Here is a 20,456-nt window from a genome sequence, read left to right as displayed (position 1 = left end):
ACGCATATCATAGGAAAAGGGTTTTTTAAGGGTTTCGTTGGGCATTTTTAGGGTTTAGGGTGGGGTATGGTTTGCATTTTAATGTAAGTATTAGGTAAGTATATATATATAATATATAGATATATATGGGACTTTTTTTTAAAAGTGTTTAGGGTTGCCTTTTTAGGGTTTAGGGTGGGTATGGGTTTTTGTGTGACAATGGTACTTTTAGGGTGAGTAAGAGTTTTTGGGTGGCAAGTGTATGTTTAGAGTGGCCATGGGTTTTTGGGTGGCAAGAGTAATTTTTCGGGTTTAGGCTGGGAATGGGTTTTTGGGTGGTAAGATAATGTTTATACACATTCTTATATATTTATGCGTGTGTAAATATATAAAAAATGCACATAAATGTATATGTATATATTCATATATATGTGTGTGTGTGTGTGTATATATATATATACATATTGAAGTCCGCACCTGAAGGAACTCCGACTTTCAGTGTCGGAACAGGACTGTTGGTTTCATATATATATATATTCACTGAAAAAACCATAGGTTATAGACCATATATAGTTAGGAATTAGCATTTAAAAAACCTTATTTTACTCACACAAAACCATTGAAATTCCATATATAGTTAGTTGCACTAACTATATATCGCGCACCCGCAATCCACTGCTGATGATGTCACATATTACATCATTCATGACATGGTCAGTGACATCACTGATGACATCACTGATGACATCTCAAATGACATCACTGATGACATCATCTAGTGACTGTGTGTTTCTGAAAAGTTTAAATATGTTTTACATATTGAAGAATGAGTAGATGTAGAAGTGTCTGGATGAAGGATTTAGTAGGTGCGTGACTGACTGTATGAGTGAGTGATTAAATGTGTCTCACTGAGTGCATGGGTTAGTGACTAAACTGTCTTAATTTGTGCATCATTATGTCTGTTGTTCTGTAAACTGCTGCATGTGTTGGTCAGTAGCTATATGAGTAACTATATGGGTTATTGATTGATTGCCCAAGTATTTGTATGGGAGACTGAGTGTGTGTGTGGCTGGCTGGGAGGTGTGTGACTCTGTGCAGATCAATGTGTACTTGTATCAATGATTGTATAAGAGAGTAAGTATGTGTTAGTATATGTTTCAAAATGTAAGGTGCTCTATGTTTAACTGTATAGATTAGAAAATGGAAGTGTGATTGATTATTTACAGGACTGACTAGGTGTGTGAGTAACTCCATGGATGAGTGACAGAGTGTGAGAGTCTGTATAGGTGTATGAGTGCATATGATAGTGTTGTAAAGATGAGTGATTGTATGTATGAATGATTGTATGGGCAAATGAGTGAATGTGTGTGTAAACATAGGAATCACTGAGTGCGTATGTAGTAACTAGTATTGGTGTGTCAATGGTTTCAAAAATTATACTCTGTATTTAACACTGGGTGTAACAGAGGTTATATTAAAGTGTGAGGAGATGCATTGTATTGTCACATGAATGATATCATCAGTGATGTGGTCATTGATGTCAAATGAGATGTCATCAGTGATGTCATCAGTGATGTCATTTGAGATGTCATCAGTGATGTCATTTGAGATGTTATCAGTGATGTCATTTGAGATGTCATCAGTGATGTCATCAGTGATGTCATTTGAGATGTCATCAGTGATGTCATCAGTGATGTCACTGACCATGTCATGAATGATGTAATATGTGACATCATCAGCATTGGATTGCGGGTGCGCGATATATAGTTAGTGCAACTAACTATATATGGAATTTCAATGGTTTTGTGTGAGTAAAATAAGGTTTTTTAAATGCTAATTCCTAACTATATATGGTCTATAACCTATGGTTTTTTCAGTGAATTTTCAAGGTTTTGTAAATGCTAATTCCTAACTATATATGGTCTATAACCTATGGTTTTTTCAGTGAATTTCAATGGTTTTTTAATAGCAAATATCATAAGCTGTCGAATGTCAAGTACGTGGTAAGTGAAAACATTTTCGTGTTTATGCACACTGATCTGCTTTGAATGGTGCCCTCCCCCCCCCTCATTTCTATTAGGAGTACTCTCTCTTTGCACATAGTGAAGGGTAGTTAACGCAGGCCTTTGCCCCCGTTGTAATACGTCGTGCCTGCTTCTCTCTCCATTTGATTGATTGTTATCCAAGTATTTACTGTTTTAGAATTGGTTCTCTTTGGTTCATTCTCTATTTACAAACAAACACAGAGTCGCAATACTCTGTTTAGTCTTTGCAGATAACGAAAAATCGTGTAAAAAAAAGAGAAAAGGAATCGAGCAAAATCAGTAGGCCACTAATGGGATCTCTTTTTGACCTCGCTAAAATAGAAACATTAGGAACAACCCCTCATGACAAATACAAAACTAGTGAGATGAACTGAACTCCACACAATGATGGCTGCAAAACAGCTCGGCTCCGCCACCCACCCCGCCCAAAATATCGATAAAGAGCGGCTGCCATGATTGGTTGCGGAATGGCCACGACGGAGCTACGAAATGGTGCTGCTCTCATGCTAACCCCAGCTTCAGTCTGAAACATCCAGAAACACTGTAGACTACCAATTCGATCAGTTCCGGTAGCGCCCCAATGTAACCCGGTAGAGAAGAACTAGCCCTCCCCTCTTTGACTGATGGTTCTTGTTGCCTGTCCCTTCTGTTGTCATTTAACAGAACTATTTAGCCTGCTGAAAGGGGTTGTGTTCCGACCGCTGGTTGGTGGAGACATTTTGACTATATTCTGGACCTGCGTTGTCGCGTAATGCGTCATATGACGCGCCGCGTTAGCGCATCCGGAAGTCATCCGGGGCGCGCAGCGCGTAACGTAAGCATAACAAGTCATGTGACTTGTTAATAAAACTTTTCATTGGTTCATTTTACTTTTCTTATTCTAATGATGAAAGGCTTGGTCATATGACCTAAAAATTACGCTTTTTATTACTTCCGAACATTATTTTTTCTTAAATATATGTTATAATGTTCCAGGCTAATGTACTTTCCCGGAAAATTTACAACTGTCCTGCAAGTAAAATATATTCTTTTTTCGAGAAAAAGAGCGTTTCTTCGTCCCATGATGGAGCCGTTGAGCAAAAGAGGGTCGACCTGCTGTCTTAGTCGCCGATACGCCTGAATATGAGATTCTTATCGATCACTTTATGTTGCAGGAGTAGAAAACAAAACAGCCCTTGACCATTTATCTTTACTGCGTTCCTTCGTATTATACCTTTTACCCTTCATGTAATTGGTCTGCTTTATTTCACTTGCCTTTTAATGATTCTAAAACAGTGACTATTATTAAAAACTTTACCAATGTATATACTACTACCATGTTTTCTTTTAAAAACCTTTATTGTGAAAATTTCATTATACAAATACGAGCCTATAACCACGTGGGCCGGCCACGGAGCAAACTGTAATCGTATATGATGAGTAGACATTTACACTGTAGAGGAACGTAACGGGCGGGCCATTAGGTTGCAAGAACTAAGGTGTCTAACAGTTACGGAATCGGTGGACGTACATTTTATAATTAAAATACGACAGGGCCAGTTACAATAAAATTATCTAGATATACATTTGCGGGCAAGTACCATGGGTGACGTTAATTCGAACTTTCAATAGTACAGTAATCAATAACACATCAGAACTTAATATCAATAGGGATGTCGAAATATTCAATCAATTCTCGTCCCCGCCCGCCATGTGCTTCAAAACTGCATACGTATCTCGTGATTTCAAGGTTCTGCAACCAGTACACAACAAGGAGTTACGAGTCCCATTTATTCCGGCGCCATTTTGGGCGAGGACGGTAAGGTCCAGGATATAGTCAAAATGTCTCTACCAACCATCGACTATGATGATGTTCATATGCTGTATTTATTAGAGTAACACTCATCTGTCCACATGAAATTAATTTGCCACAATCTAAACATGTCATTTTAATCTTTCCAAAGTTCTTCTAAATATTTGGGACCGTTTCCCTTGCCTCTGATGCTGTCAGTGCCACTTCTTTGATGAATGTACTAGCAGGTCAGGGGTTCTCCTCCAAATCTCTCTTTTATGCAGCACTATAATTAATTGGTGCCACCTCTCCATATGACGATGCATGGTATAGTTACCATAACTATATTTTTTTTCGGTTCCTCTGGAGAGTTCATCGTGGCAGATGAAGCGTGTAACGTACCGGGCATTTACCTTTTTTTGCATGTACAGGAAAGGAAAAGAAAACCGAGCGTCCGAGTTCTAAGGTGTCCCAGGGCCATTTTAGTGGACCAGGCCCAAATCCAAAGAACAGGCCGCCATTTTGAGAGTCCTGTTGCAGCCGCCTGTCGCTGTACCATCAAGAGCAGCCGAAACTCAGCTGAATGGCAACTGAAACGGTAAAGGGGCGCCCCACTATAGCAGACGAGCCTCCACCTAGGAAGGCCCGTTCACGCCGCCTCCCCCCCCCCTTCGGGCACCCCACGCCGTTATTCGGAGCATTATTGTAGGATGGCCACACCAGTGCGGCAACTTGCTAGACATCACCTCGGTGGTAACCGAATCTCAGCGCCTTGTGGTGTCTTCTATTCAGAAAACATTGTTGTGCTGCCTTCGACCTATTCGCCGCAAGTGCGCACGCAACTCAGCTGCATAGCTTGCTAGACACCACCTCGGTGCTAACCGAATCTCAGCGCCTTGTGGTCTCTTCTATTCCAAAAATATTGTTGCGCTGACTTTGGCCCCATTCGCACATCGGTCCGCTACTGCCGCCATCTCACAGGCCAACGGGGCGCCCCACGCCGACTTTCAGCATTGTAGGATGGCCACACCAGTGCACCTTACTAGACACCACCTCGGTGCCATCCGGATCTTGGCATCTCAGCGCCTTGTGGTGTCTTCTATTCAGAAAATATTGTTGCGCTGCCTTTGGCCCCATTCGCACATCGGTCCGCTACTGACGCCATCTCACAGGCTAATGGAGCGCCCCACGCCGAGTTTCAGCATTGTAGGATGGCCACACCAGTACAGCAACTTGCTAGACATCACCTCGGTGCCATCCGGATCTTGGCATCTCAGCGCCTTGTGGTGTCTTCTAGTCAGAAAATATTGTTGCGCTGCCTTTGGCCCCATTCGCACATCGGTCCGCTACTGACACCATCTCACAGGCCAATAGGGCGCCCCACGCTGACTTTTACCATTGTAGGATGGCCACACCAGTGCCACAACTTGCTAGACACCACCTCGGTGCCATCCGGATCTTGGCATCTCAGCGCCTTGTGGTGTCTTCTATTCAGAAAATATTCTTGCGCTACCTTTGCCCCATTCACACATCGGTCCGCTACTGACGCCATCTCACAGGCTAATGGGGCGCCCCACGCCGAGTTTCAGCATTGTAGGATGACCACACCAGTACAGCAACTTGCTAGACATCACCTCGGTGCCATCCGGATCTCGGCGCCCCACTGCAGATGAAGTGCCTCTCAACTATGAAACCACCACGGTGACATCCGGATCTTGGCGCCTTGTGCTGGTTCCGGCCTATTCACACATCGGTCCGCTACTGACGCCATCTCACAGGCTAATGGGGCGCCCCACGCCGAGTTTCAGCATTGTAGGATGACCACACCAGTACAGCAACTTGCTAGACATCACCTCGGTGCCATCCGGATCTTGGCATCTCAACGCCTAGTGGTATCTTCCATACAGAAAATATTGTTGCGCTGCCTTTGGCCCCATTCGCACATCGGTCCGCTACTGACGCCATCTCACAGGCCAACGGGGCGCCCCACGCCGACTTTTACCATTGTAGGATGGCCACACCAGTACCACAACTTGCTAGACACCACCTCGGTGCCATCCGAATCTTGGCATCTCAGCGCCTTGTGGTGTCTTCTAGTCAGAAAATATTGTTGCGCTGCCTTTGGCCCCATTCGCACATCGGTCCGCTACTGACGCCATCTCACAGGCCAACGGGGCGCCCCACGCCGACTTTCAACATTGTAGGATGGCCACACCAGTGCGGCAACTTACTAGACACCACCTCGGTGCCATCCGGATCTTGGCGCGTTGTGCTGCCTTCGGCCTATTCGCACATCGGTCCGCTACTGACGCAAACTCACAGGCTAATGGGGCGCCCCACGCCGAGTTTCAGCATTGTAGGATGACCACACCAGTACAGCAACTTGCTAGACATCACCTCGGTGCCATCCGGATCTTGGCATCTCAACGCCTAGTGGTATCTTCCATACAGAAAATATTGTTGCGCTGCCTTTGGCCCCATTCGCACATCGGTCCGCTACTGACGCCATCTCACAGGCCAACGGGGCGCCCCACGCCGACTTTTACCATTGTAGGATGGCCACACCAGTACCACAACTTGCTAGACACCACCTCGGTGCCATCCGAATCTTGGCATCTCAGCGCCTTGTGGTGTCTTCTAGTCAGAAAATATTGTTGCGCTGCCTTTGGCCCCATTCGCACATCGGTCCGCTACTGACGCCATCTCACAGGCCAACGGGGCGCCCCACGCCGACTTTCAACATTGTAGGATGGCCACACCAGTGCGGCAACTTACTAGACACCACCTCGGTGCCATCCGGATCTTGGCGCGTTGTGCTGCCTTCGGCCTATTCGCACATCGGTCCGCTACTGACGCAAACTCACAGGCCAACGGGGCGCCCCACGCCGACTTTCAGCATTGTAGGATGGCCACACCAGTGCTGCAACTTGCTGGACACCACCTCGGTGCCATCCGGATCTTGGCGCGTTGTGTTGCCTTCGGCCTATTCGCACATCGGTCCGCTACTGACGCCTACTCACGTGCCAACGTATTTTCTCCGCATTTTATACCCTATGCCGCATAACAGGTCATGTGACTTGTTTATAAAACTTTTCATTGGTTCATTTTACTTTTGGTTTCCTAATGATGGAAGGCTTGATCATATGACCTAAAAACAACACTTTTCATTGGATGAAAACTTTTTTTTTTCCCCAAACGATGGAAGCCCCACCTTGTTTCTGGATGTTTCAGACTGAAGCTGGCGTCAGCATGAGAGCACCACCATCTCGTAGCTCCGTCGTGGTCATTCCGCGAGCAATCATGGCAGCCGCTCCCCACCAGAAGCCTACAGGAGTCGGGGGCCCCCAAAACTTTTGATGAATCCTCAAGGCGGAGGGGACGCTTTCGAGAATGGGGTCCAAGACCTAGCAGACAAGCGTCCGATTTCCAAGGTGTCCCAGGGCCATTTCAGTGGACCAGGCCCCAAAAGGAAACAGCCTGCCGCCATTTTGAGAGTCCTGTGACAGCCGCCTATCGCTGCACCGCAAGAGTGGGCGCAACTCAGCTGAATTGCGGCTTTTGACACAGTGGACCAAAAGCGGACGGAATGGCAACTGAAACGGTAAAGGGGCGCCCCACTACAACAGACGAGACTCCACCTGGAGAGGCCCGTTCACGCCGCCTCCCCCGGGGCGCCCCACGCCGTTATTCGGAGCAGCATTGTAGGATACCAAAACCAGTGCGGCAACTTACTGGACATCACCTTGGTGCCATCGTTCTGCTGCCTTGGAACTATTCGCACAACAGTTTGCTACTGATGACCCACCCCCCGCGACGCCCCACGCCAGAAATCTGGACGTTGTGCTGCGTTGGGACTATTCGCACAGCCGACCGCTACTTCGTTGTTTTTCCTTAAAAATGTTTATATGTTATTACTGTTTTTGTTTTCTTGTATATATTTATAAGTTATTAAAGTTTTATAATCTTACTACTTTGTTGGAGTGCTATATATTTTTAATGTGACACATAATTGTAAAAACTTTGATGTACAAAGAGTCATCCCTGGAATCTTCCGCTTCAGGCTCGGTCCCATCCCCAATCACAATACAGGATGGTTTTCAGATAATAGGAACGCGTCTGCTGTGACGGATCTCATCGAGTGTGGGCCTTGATCTACTATAACTCCTTTGAAGAGGGGTGATTCTTTACAGCTGGGGCCATAAACTACATCTGCAGGGCTAGCTGATACCCTAGGACCGGCCTGGACAATCGGACACAGAGGAAAAGGAGTGTCAGAGGGTGCGGTAGTGAATAGGGCGAAAGGGAGGTGTCGGGCGGGCACAGGGTGTGATTCTCAGGGAAGAGCAGCGCAGATGGGGGGTGGTTTATTACCCATGCATAAGACAGAGAGCGGGGGTGACCACTGCCTGGGGGAGATGCTTGCGAGGGTGGGGAGCCATGCTAAGGATCGACAGCGTGCACAGAGTGGGTCTGGTCAAGGCATCTAAAATGACTGCCGTGCATGACAAAAGTGTGGCATTTGAAAAAAGGCAAGATGGCGCAGACAATGTTTTTCAACACTTCCTGATTTCCTTCGAATCGAACGTTAACAGACGTTGGGGCATATTACCAAAGTTAAGCGATATTTATCCCTAACGATGCTTAGCAACGATTTTTTTACCGCTAAGCATCGTCAGAAATTATCGCAGATAAACCTTGCTATTATCAAGGTTTATCGCAAATACGATAAAAAACGACCGCAATGCATTAATATCGCTGAAAACTCAGCGATATTCATGCATTACCGAGCTAATGCTCTTAGCCATGTTATCCACCTCCCATTGGATAACATGGCTAAGAACTGCTCAGGGCAGGTGCTAGCTTTTGGAGATATTCGCGCTTATCGCGAATATTTCCAAAAGTTGATAATAGGAGATAGCGATGTTAGCGACTGTTTCCAGTCGCTAACATCTTGGCATGCCCACTTTGCATGTCATTAGTGATAAATATCACTCACATGCAAAGTGGGGCCCAAGATGGTCGCTATCTCCTACTAGCCGTCGCTAACTGGTGTTAGCAACAGCTAGGTAATACAGATATAATTTTATCTCCGCGAAGCGGAGCGCTGTTACAGATATATATCTTGTTTTTGAACGTTAATTTCTCAAAATCCACTGAAGCACATATATTGAGACCTAGCAAAGGCACATCGAGCTACCAGTCCCTACAATTTTGCCAAGTTTCGTGCAAATCCATTCAGCCGTTCGATTATTATTATTATTATTTTTTTTGCCCCGCGGGGCCCTTTTAAAACCTCCACATCAAACCTAAGAGGTCAAGGAGGATCTACTATGCCCCCTTATGGTCATTTGCCCCTTCGCTTTGGCCTCCTCTTGTCTCTCGATCCTACCGAGAGACAAGATGGCGGCCGCTACGGACTGTTTGCAATGTTTACAGACGCCGGAGAACCAATCAGCTTCGCAAACCTCCGTTACGCGAAGCGGAGCGCTGTTACAGATATATATCTTTTTTTGAACGTTAATTTCTCAAAATCCACTGGAGCACATATATTGAGACCTAGCAAAGGCACATCGGGCTACCAGTCCCTAATATTTTACCAAGTTTCGTGCAAATCCATTCAGCCGTTCGATTATTATTATTTTTTTTTTTTTTTGCCCCGCGGGGCCCTTTTAAAACCTCCACATCAAACCTAGGGGGTCAGCGAGGATCTACTATGCCCCCTTATGGTCATTTGCCCCTTCGCTTTGGCCTCCTCTTGTCTCTCGATCCTACCGAGAGACAAGATGGCGGCCGCTACGGACTGTTTGGAATGTTCACAGACGCCGGAGAACCAATCAGCTTCGCTTCACAAAGCTCCGTACCGCGAAAAGTCCGCGAACCGGAGCGCTGCCCGGTCCGCTGTTACAGATATATATCTTTTTTTGAACGTTAATTTCTCAAAATCCACTGGAGCACATATATTGAGACCTAGCAAAGGCACATCGGGCTACCAGTCCCTACAATTTTGCCAAGTTTCGTGCAAATCCATTCAGCCGTTCGGGCTAAAAGTGAGGCCAACCGCCCTATGGAAAACTCAATGTTAAAAACACGTTTTGGGACCCCCCTTTTTTCTCGGCCCCCCCTTGACGAACCCCCCCAAATTTTCAAGGGCTGCTCAGAAACAAAATGTGCCATTTTCCTGAAAATTTCAGCCAATTCCGTCCACAAACGCCAAAGTTATTCGACATAGAATTTTCAAAAATCCCATAGAGAAAAAATCCTAACTATATATACCTACTGGCGACCGCCAGTAGGTAATATATATATATATATATATATATATATATATATATATATATATATATATATATATATATATATATACATATATATATAAACACACACAAAAATCTACACAATGTACCGACCTGTACATTTTTTACGAGGCATATGCGTTGTAAAGGCGTGCGTGATAAAGGCATGTGCAATGTAAAAAAATGTGTGGTTAAGGTTATGCGTCATAATGGCATTCACATTTAATGGGCGAGTTGTAATGGCATGAGTTACAACGGAATGCGTGGTTCTGTCATACATCCGACAGACGTGCTGGTCCTGTTCTGCTAGGTGTATCGACTAGTCTAGCTGGTAAGTGACTCCATGTTGCATGTAAAACTGTCAGCCAGTCCTGGCTTTTTAACCTACTACACTTTGCATACTGGGACTGTTGAGCCCATATCAACAATGTAAAGAATGTAACTACAGTTCCCAGAAAGAACCTTGCTGTTGACTAAGAAGTTGGGTTGGCTGAAAGTGTCATACATAAGGCAAACAAAGCAAAGACAAGGAGATGATGGATGGAGCGCTCAAACTTTTCAGATAATCATTCCCAGTCACAGATCTGGGTTGAATCCACCATCTTTCTTAGCTCACTTCGCCACCCCAGTTCAGACGCAGCCTTATGCAAATCAGTCCTGACCCTGTTACTCATGGGAACAGTCCAGCGCGAACTGCCAAGCCAGGTCTTCCCTGGACCGTAAACAAGCATTCTGACAGCGGTTTTGGGGTAACACCCCTCATCAGCTAGGCTAACTTAATTCCAGTGCCAAAGTGAGCAAGGTACACACGTCTAGTTATACCCTGATGACTTAAGGTGAACAAAGCAAACACAAGGAGTTGATGGACGGAGCGCTGAAACTTTTCAGTTGTCATTGTCCCCTTAAGCCTTTTCGCCAACTCATATTCTTCCCCCATAGACAATTATTTTGCCCTGAACTCTCTATGGAGGAACTTACACATCTCTATGTACTCCCCCTTCCATATTCTTTCATTAGTGGATAGCATCAGATGGGACCAGAGAGGTTTAATAACCCCTATATAGGGCATCTTCCTAATCTTGAGCTCTTTACTTTCTAAACTCCCTGTCTTCTACCCCTCAGTCCTAATTGAACCTGTCTCCATTCTCTCCTTATCGCTTGTAGGTCACTTGTCCCCATGCGACTCGTCGCCTTGATCACTTGCCCTGCCCTCCCCTGCTGTAACACTGTGTCCCTCATTGCTATTGTAATGTCTCTGTGTACCCACCCGTGTGTCACATACATGCAAACCATTTTGGATGTGCATCCCGCAAGGTGTCTACCCCCTTAGAAACAAGCAGGGTAGGTGCCCCCTGCAGTTTCTTGCTCTTACTTGGCATCAAGGTCGGTGTCCGCACCATAGCCTGCTGCCTAATCACTGGCAAAGGTCCACCCTGACTACCTTCTGCAACATGTTCCGTCTGTGTTTTGCAGAATCTTGCTAGAGACTAGGCACAACTACATTATCCATGCCCTCCCCTGTACTGCATGCACCAGTTCGCCTCTATCTCTGTTTCTCAGCCCAATGGGCCATCATCATCCATCACTTCACAGTCTTCCAAACTCATCTCATCATAGTCCAGCAGCCCTTCCCCAGCCCCCGTCATCAAAATCAAGAAACCTTTCATCCTGCATACACCTTTCAGTGTTACGCTAATATATGATGCCAGTGAGGTACCCGATGAGTACTGAGGGGCCGTAAGATGTCCTCCCAGGATTGCCACCACATCCAACCAGACCTACTCTACTCCGCCCGGTCCGGGGGCAATACTAGCCCATCCGGATTGGAGCATTGGCAAGGCCACACTAGACCTTTGTGTTACAGTGTTGTTGAGGTCCCACCCTGCTGTCCAGCTGGCCACACCCTGCCCTGCCTTCTCTTCATTTCAGGGCCAAGGAGCCACACCAAGCTCTACTGAGTCTGGCTGTCTGTCGCCATGATGGGTCTGTAAGAAAAATGAAAGGTCCGGAGTGCTGGAATCCCTAACTCCACAGTCCCGACAACACTTGACCTCCGTAAGCCAACACCACCTACCCTGCTCCACCTGACGCCCAAATTGGAGTGGAGTCATGCAGCGGTCCTAGCTGAAACTACCCTTGAAGAATCTCAGCATGATGGGCCAAAAACATCCCAGACATCAGCTGCCAAATGGTCGCCCCTTCACAAGAGCACCGCGCCCCTCCCACCAACTGACAGTGTGTAATCAGTGAGTGGCTGGTCCTTAACGGCCATGTCACCCAGGTCCAAGATGCACTCCCATGGGCACTAAGCCTCCTTGGAACCCGTGTGGGCCTCCTCCCCTTTCGGTCCCCTCCTAGCACTCTGCCAAGAATGCTGACCCCAGGCATTGTTCCATCCCTGCCTTGGGCCCCCCTCTGCCTGTACCCTGGTTGTCAGAGTCCCTCTGAGGTGGTAACCACCCTCTGTTTTTCCCCTGTCCCACTGCCCACCCCATCTGCTCCAAACAGTTGGAGTGAAGCCCCTGAGGGGCCCGGTCCAGCCAGCCGTGCCTTGCCAAGGTCACTGCTGGCCATTTTTTAGCCACCCATGAGGATATTGCCTCCTTTTACTCCCCACCCTGGTCACCATCCTGCATACTCTGCCTCCTGGGGGCGCCACCATGCTGTCTGACGGCCTTCTCCTCAACTTTAGACTGATAGTGATTTGTGACCCCACCCACCCATCCTGCCCATGTGCGTACTGCAGCCACTTGGCGTGGGTCTTGCCACCCTGCCCTTCTTCCTCTTTGGTCCCAGATTGTGTGCCACTATTGTAGTCTCAGGGGCCTCTCCTGTGCAGCCGGTATTCAATACATTCCCTCCCGGTTCCAGGTGATCCCCATCACCCAACTGAGGAGCTCAAGCCCTTCCCCCTCACCCTTCACTTGAGAGTGCATGGCCACGCTCACACACCTTATGTCTTAATTGCCCCTGGGCTGGCCACACTTTCTCCTCTCCACTAGCCTTTATCTGTCAGTGTGTAGCTGCCGCCAATGCACTCGGTGCCTCGATCTCTCCCTTGGCCAGTCGCATACTCCTCGCGACTTGCCGCAGCATTACCGCGCTGCCCCTGCCCGTCACAAATTGCAAAGCTGACTGCCAAGTGGCACCGCACGTGCCCCTCATTGCCCTGGGGACCGCTCATCATGCTTACCTTCTGCCCCCCACCAGGGCCGCGCAGGGGAAGCAGGCCAGCACAGCAGCGGCCACACCACCTGCTTCCTTGAGGGCGGGCACCCTCACGCAACTCCGGGGCAGGCAGGTCTAACCTGTCTGTGGTCCGCTATAACAAATATAAGTTTACTCGCTCCCCCAGCCACTGGATCACCTTTCAAGATAATAGTGGCTGGGGGAGTAAAATGGCCGTATTTATATGGGGCTGCATTGTGCTATAATATATAGCCCCAAATATAGGCCAGAGTGCTCAGGGCTGTGCCACTCCTCCAGATATCACGGGGGTCACTTCCAGGGGTCGGCCTCTCCCCAATACCCATTCTAGATGAACCGGGCTAAATAGAAAGCGGATTTTCATGGCAACTTTTTTTTTGCATGCCTTAGAGAAAAAAAGAATCTCATTGAATGGTTCTGCATATTCGGAGTGACAGCTTTAAAGAAATCTGGCTTGTATTAAACTGATTCTAGTATCTTTTTGAACTAAATATATATTGTTTTTAGTTGTTTAATTTTGCACTAGAGCTTCTATTTGTATCCTTCATATTTGCAAACATGCTGTCTGTTTCATATGAACGGAGCAACACATCAAGGATTTAAGTGACTTGTGGTAAAGGTGATGGTGTGACCATGCAGTATAAGGAATGAATATTTCTTTGTCATACATTACAAGAATTTTGCAAGTAAACTTGGAGTTTCATGACCCACAAAGAAACTTGGCCTTCGGCATCGTTCCTCTATATAGTCATGGAACTCCTCAGAGACTTGCAGTATCCTTATAATTTAGGGCAGGGGGTACTTTAGCCCGTTCCTTGTCAATCATTAATTTGCTTGTCCAATGGAACAGCCAGCTGAAGGGAGAGGATGGCAATCCATGTGCGACCCAAAATTGCATATTAAATGAATGTAATAGGCACTAATATAGAGGTGCATTAATGAATGCTGCCCACCCAGATGGGTGGCCAATTTTATATAATACGGCCCATCATGAGAGTTTCAGGAAAACTTTGATTTTGCAGAACAGTTTTTTTAAATTTTGTTTAGCCAGGCTTAGTATGTTTAGGCCTTGTCTGCATTTTGTCAAGATTGTTTTGTTTTGGAGTGAGGCCCTCTCCATTTTGTATATATGTTTTCTGACTGTGAATATGGGATCTGTGCACCAATGACTGTTGAGCTAGATGTTTTATTTTAATTTCTAATCTAATGCACGGCTGACTACAGTTCTAACATAGGTCTGGCTCAGCAAAAAAAAACAAAGATGACCCAGATTCTCTTTGGATATGTGACACATTACTAGATGTCATCAAGTATCTCGGTAAATCACATTGGAAAAGGGTTTCCATTGATCTAAAACTGATAACATTAAGGATAACATCAATATATTAGTTTGTCCTACAGGGCAATAATAGGCCATCCGTAAATGTTCATACCAGCCTACAGAGTGAATGCAGCATTGATTGTAGTTGCACTGTACAACACAGTGGCGGCTCCTCCGCTATGGCATGGCGATGGAGCGTCGCCCCCTCAAAAACGTCACCTCTCTTCCCCGCAACCCCTGTGCCCCTCCCCCCCTCTCCTGCCACCCCTTCTCCCCTCCCCCCCTGCTCCTCCAGCATGCCCGTCCACTCCTGGTACATAACCCCATAAATGAATAAATAATGAAACTAATAAATAACCAAATAAATAAAAAGTTGGAAGTGATCACGGAGTGAAGAGGAAGACCACCACTGAAAGAGCTCAGCATGTTCTCAGGATGTTTTGGGTGAGTCTTATATTATGTCTCTTGAGCCCATACAGTTCTTGGCTCGTCCTGTCTTACAATGGAAAGAACCAAACCTTAGCAGAGTGCCCATTTCTTTCAATTCCTCTGTGCAGTTTGGCGTGAACCAGGAAGCAGTCCCTTCATTATAGAGAGGTGATTGACTTAAGGGAGAGGTGTAAACTTTTCGTCATGTATTGAAAATATGTCTTTTGAAATCCAGGGAAGTGTACCAACGTGGAGTATATTTGGATGCTCACTACCTTCTGGATTTGACCTTCCATTTGTGATTAACTGCTGCCTTTTTTGTATGTGAGTAGCCTCGATCCTTGCCACAGAATATGTTTTATGCAACTGGTCACATTACTCCAGGATACTGAATGCACATAGCCACAATTATTTCTAAGAGTTGTTAGAGCTGTGATTGACTATTGTTTCCCTGAATGGCCTCTGAAAAGGCACAATTACACATGCAGTTGGCATGCAGACATACTGATGTGCAGATGCAATTATGGCCTGTTGCAATATGTTTACAGTCTCCTGTTTTTTCCTGCCCAGGCTCATAACAGAAACCTGCTTTCAATAGACTTTGATCACGTCACCAGAACAGGAAAGATCTACGATGACCACCGGAAATTCACTCTTCGGATTTTGTACGATAAAATTGGTCGCCCAATCCAGTGGTCCCCCAGCAGCAAGTATCACGAGGTTAACGTGACCTATTCACCCTCAGGCCTCGTGACCTACATTCAAAGAGGGACCTGGACTGAAAAAATGGAATACGACCAGAACGGAAAAGTAGTAGCTAGAACTTGGGCAGACGGTAAAATATGGAGCTACACATACTCAGAAAAGGTAAATGTATGCAAAATAGTCGTGTGTGTTTAAAAAGAAATACTAAGTTCAATTACACATCCATGGTACATAAACCAACCCTGTTCCAACTTATCTGTTTACTATGAACAGTTATGCTATGAGTCAAATGCTGACTTCTATTTGCTGCTCTCAGAGCCTTTTCTAGAACCATAAACACATGTTATGGCTGTAGTTTCAAATTAGTAGTGTATTTGTGTTTATTTTACTTTCTTACACTGTTTTAAGGCCTTCAAAATATTTGTCAGAGTCATATTATAGCAACGCCATGTCCCTCTAACCATTTTTAAATTCACAGTCTGAAATCTTTTGTATGGTCAGAGAAAAATGCATACGTAAGTTCTAAAAATAATGTGTATTTCAATTCTGTTGAGAACTGATTAAAATCATCAATTGATACACTAAATATAACACACAATGAACGTATTAGCAACTTGTTAATCACCAACTGGTTTCGTTTAAATAGCATGTTAACATTAGGCTGGGCGGAACTCATGCGTAATTCTGCAGATACCTGGAATTCCGCAAGATTCCATGGAATTCTGTGAACGGCAGAATTAGTCACATCACCCTGATCACAATGATTTTTATAATTTGGTAGCTCGTCCCATGCTGAAAAATCAGCACGAACAGCACCATGCTGCCCACCTAAGGGCATTGCATATCAAGCTGATTTTGCTGCCGCGCAAGTAGATTTTTGTACTCGCGTGGCAGCTTTCTCACTGCGAACGATCGCGACCGCCGGAGACCTGCTGTTTTAGGGAAATCTTGCCAGGTGCCCTCCTAGCGACTAAATATCACACTAGGGGATGCCAAATCTCGCTCACTCTCATCAACTTAATGTTGGCGAGCAGTAGACGAAAGAAAACTGCCACCCGGTGGTTAGTGGAATTTGGATGCAGTTCCGCAATACCTGCATAAATCAAAGAGACCAAAAATCTGCCAACTCTGCCAGTGAAGCCAACAGTGCCCATCTTGCAACCCGGCAGTCTGACCTTGAGGACATATTCATGGCCAGACACCAGTAAATTTGCCTGATGGAAGAGCTACAGTTAGAAAGATCTGCCTTCTCAACAGCTCTAGGTTTACCTGCAAGGACATCAGTTGGCACAGAAGAAAGCAGTGTGCCAGTCGTAAGCAGGCTGTCCGATACAGTCAGCTGGCTCATCTACCATTAGAGCTACTGCCCACATTTAAGTTTCTTCCCCTCAAGACACACACATTTGAAAGGGAGTCTCAATGGATGTCCAAGAAAAGGTGGTTGCAGTCGAGGTTCATGACTCTGATGTGGTGGCTGCCACTGCCTCTTGGCCCAATTTCTTCAAAGCCCAGAGCCCACCTTATGCATAAAAGTTTAGTTGGCAAAGACATGACAGACAGGCTTTCGGGTATAGGACTTGGTAAGAAAGTCTTTGGATATCATTAGATGAAGCTGTTACACAGATATTGAAAGTACTAAGGGCCATATTTATGTTTTTTTGACTGCCTAGCACCAACACAGGATCCCTTTCACCATAGTCTCTTTAGGCATGGCAGAGTCTCCGCACTCGTGGCTGAATGTCTGCCCGGCACACTGCACAGAGTGCACCTTGCAGAGACCCTGCCACAAGTGCAGAGACTCCGTCACGACTGTGGAGCCTCCGCCATGACTGTGGAGCCTTCGTCACAACTGTGGAGACTCCATCATGACTGTGGAGGCTCTGCCACGACTGTAGAGACTCCACCACGACTGTGGAGGCTCCCTCACGACTGTGGAGGCTCCACCACGAGTGTGGAGCCTCTGGCACGACTGTGGAGCCTTTGCCACAACTGTGGAGACTCCATCATGACTGTGGTGGCTCTGCCATGACTGTGGAGACTCCACCACTCACAACTGTGGAGGCTCCACCACGACTGTGGAGCCTCTGGCACGACTGTGGAGCCTTTGCCACGACTGTGGAGACTTCATCATGACTGTGGAGGCTCTGCCACGACTGTGGAGACTCCACCACGACTGTGGAGGCTCCACCACGACTGTGGAGCCTCTGGCACGACTGTGGAGCCTTTGCCACGACTGTGGAGACTCTCTGTGGATCGGGCCCTGAGTAAAGAAATACTTTTTCAACTTGATTTTTAGACCATTTATTTTATGTCGCATAAAGTGCATTATATTGGGGTGTTACATAGAAGAAGACCGCATTACAAACTTTTTAGTGCACTAGCTATTGGGGTGTTATACATAACCTGATCTCTACTGTCTTTCTAACCAGTAACAGTGCTCATCGGACTTCAATTAGCTCTTACTTGTGTTGTCCTCGATGCTGTTCCATATGTTACTCTTTATCAATAACATAAGATGCCACAACTTATCATATCATATCAAGCCCTTCAGCCAGTAAAATTTTGCCTCACCATCCAGTGTCTACACAACTCCCCTCTGTAACTATCTAGCTAGTGTTGCTGTGGTTACAACATCCTCTTGGAATGAGTAACAGCATTTTGTGCACTGGCCAGATTGCCCAAGTGATAAACTGGTGCTTTGAACCACCTCAATGAACACATCTTCTGTCGACACACTGCACCCACCCAACTTCACAGCCATGTTAAATATGCCACATTCCGCTTTGCTGATGGAAATGAATGTGAAAGAGAGATCTTTAGTGGGTGACATAAGTTACTGCATCTATCAAGGAGGAGCCAGTAGACGGGTGCGTCAGTCATAGCCGCTGTGTTGGATGATCTGAAAAATAAAGCAGACCAAAAGGAAAGAACTCCAGCTCTGTTGCTAAGGGATCTGTTTTATCACTTAGATGTGGCCAATTAGCGGTACTCCAACTAACTATTTGTCAGAGTTCAACACCAGAGGCTTAGACTTTCAATATAGTGCTTTCAACTACAGCCGCTGCCGCTGCAGGTAAGAGCTGTGGGGCCAGCTGAGGGGGATTTCGAGAGATGGCCGCAAGGTAAATTAATTATTTATTTAATTTTCCCTTGTGGTCGTCTCTCGAACCCCCCCCCCACCCCAATGCCCCCCTCCCCCCTAGGCGGCCCCGCCGCTCTTACCTGCAGCGACCGTGGCTGTTTAACTATATTTACCAAATACAATGGCTAAAATTCGTATTACCTGTCTTTCTGCCACCATGAGGGATATTTATCTTGTTGCTAGGTATGGTGCTCTGCTGCCTACATTGACCTAAATGTGCACCTTATAAAGACCTCCAATAAAATAAAATAAAAATATCTTGGCCTGCTTAATTACTTCGTCCTCCACCCTGTGGCTGCAGAGATTACAGAATGCCTGTGAAAGGTGTGTCTGCAGCACTGTGATGGTATTTAAGTAGAATTAGACACATTCACTTGTACCTGCCTACTCAACGGAGTGGCTTCATTGTTATCAGGGGAGGCTATAGGGCGGTGAGACTGGTGGAGCATCTGACGCAGACCTCTGGAGGACGCGAGTGCTGTGTTTCAAAATATCTTATGGGTTTAAAAGCACTCACTACAGAGTTCCTGGTGTGTCGGACAGTTTTGAGGCAAAATAAAATTATCAAGATAATTCTGGCATTAATGTTGCTTCTGGTGAGAGATTGAGTTTTGTCTAGTGGCAGCTCTGACTCATCATGAAGTAGCGCAGAGGGTTAATGTGCCTGCTGTGAAGAACGTGTACCATGCAGATCACAGAACTGTATTTTATGTGGATAGCTCAGTGGGTTACTGCTTTTGTCACAGAGACCCTTCTGTTACTTGCATTTCCTAAGTTACAATCCCAATATAGCACAGTGATCTATGAACTGTAATCAAAGAGCTGCATGCTAACTGCAAGGCATATGGTTGGAACCATATTTGTTCCCCAGTCTTTCATTATACTTGTGTTGCTAAAAAGGGTTTGTTTAGGTAGAAATACATTGTTATAGGTGGAGTCAACCCCGACCACTGTGGTACATCTTAAATCCAGAGTTTGTGCTTCTCTGGAACAAACACTCTTAAAATATACCGCCTACTAGTATGGATGACATGATTTCTACACCTCGTAATCCTCATTGTTTTATGTAAAGTTTCCTATGGACTGATGTACACACACATGATTTTTTGTCTCTATATAGTATGTGTGTGATGTAAAGTGCTCTGACACCTTACAGTTGTATGAGTAGCACTATAAAACAAATGAAATGCATGTTATAAAGGAGTTATGGAGAGATGAGGGCCACTGTTGGAGGGTGGTAGTGAGGGAATCCGCGGAGAAGAAGGTCATGGAGGTAAAAAAAAAGATTTTCGCACACTAAAGCCGGTCCTGACTGCTATATGTATGACTAATAACCCTTTTTAGGACTAAGACTCCAATAATGGATCAAAACTAATGTCATTCTTCGTCCTTTAACAACATTTACCCATCTATTGACCATCCACGGAAAAACCATAGAAACCGCAAAGATTACGGGGTAGATCTATCCAAACCCTTTCAATTCAGCAGGAAAGGCCATGCCTTAGAACTGTAAATGGCAAAAAATATGAATGTAACTAAATACATGGCTGTCCCTCAAGTGATG

General features: G+C 45.9%; 1 protein-coding gene across 1 annotated transcript in view; it reads left to right on the top strand.

Annotated features, from left to right (window-relative positions):
• The window catches only part of TENM1 (teneurin transmembrane protein 1), a 1,826,288-nt gene that overhangs the window by 1,752,272 nt on the left and 53,560 nt on the right, over positions 1-20,456 (top strand). The window contains exon 30 of the mRNA XM_078688755.1: positions 15,616-15,912. Within this exon, the coding sequence (XP_078544881.1) occupies positions 15,616-15,912 (297 nt within the window). The remainder of the gene's footprint in view (positions 1-15,615; positions 15,913-20,456) is intronic.

Source organism: Lissotriton helveticus, chromosome 4_1 (genome assembly GCF_964261635.1).
Source record: "Lissotriton helveticus chromosome 4_1, aLisHel1.1, whole genome shotgun sequence".
Classification (NCBI taxonomy): domain Eukaryota; kingdom Metazoa; phylum Chordata; class Amphibia; order Caudata; family Salamandridae; genus Lissotriton; species Lissotriton helveticus.
This window is presented reverse-complemented; position numbering and strand designations above follow the sequence as displayed.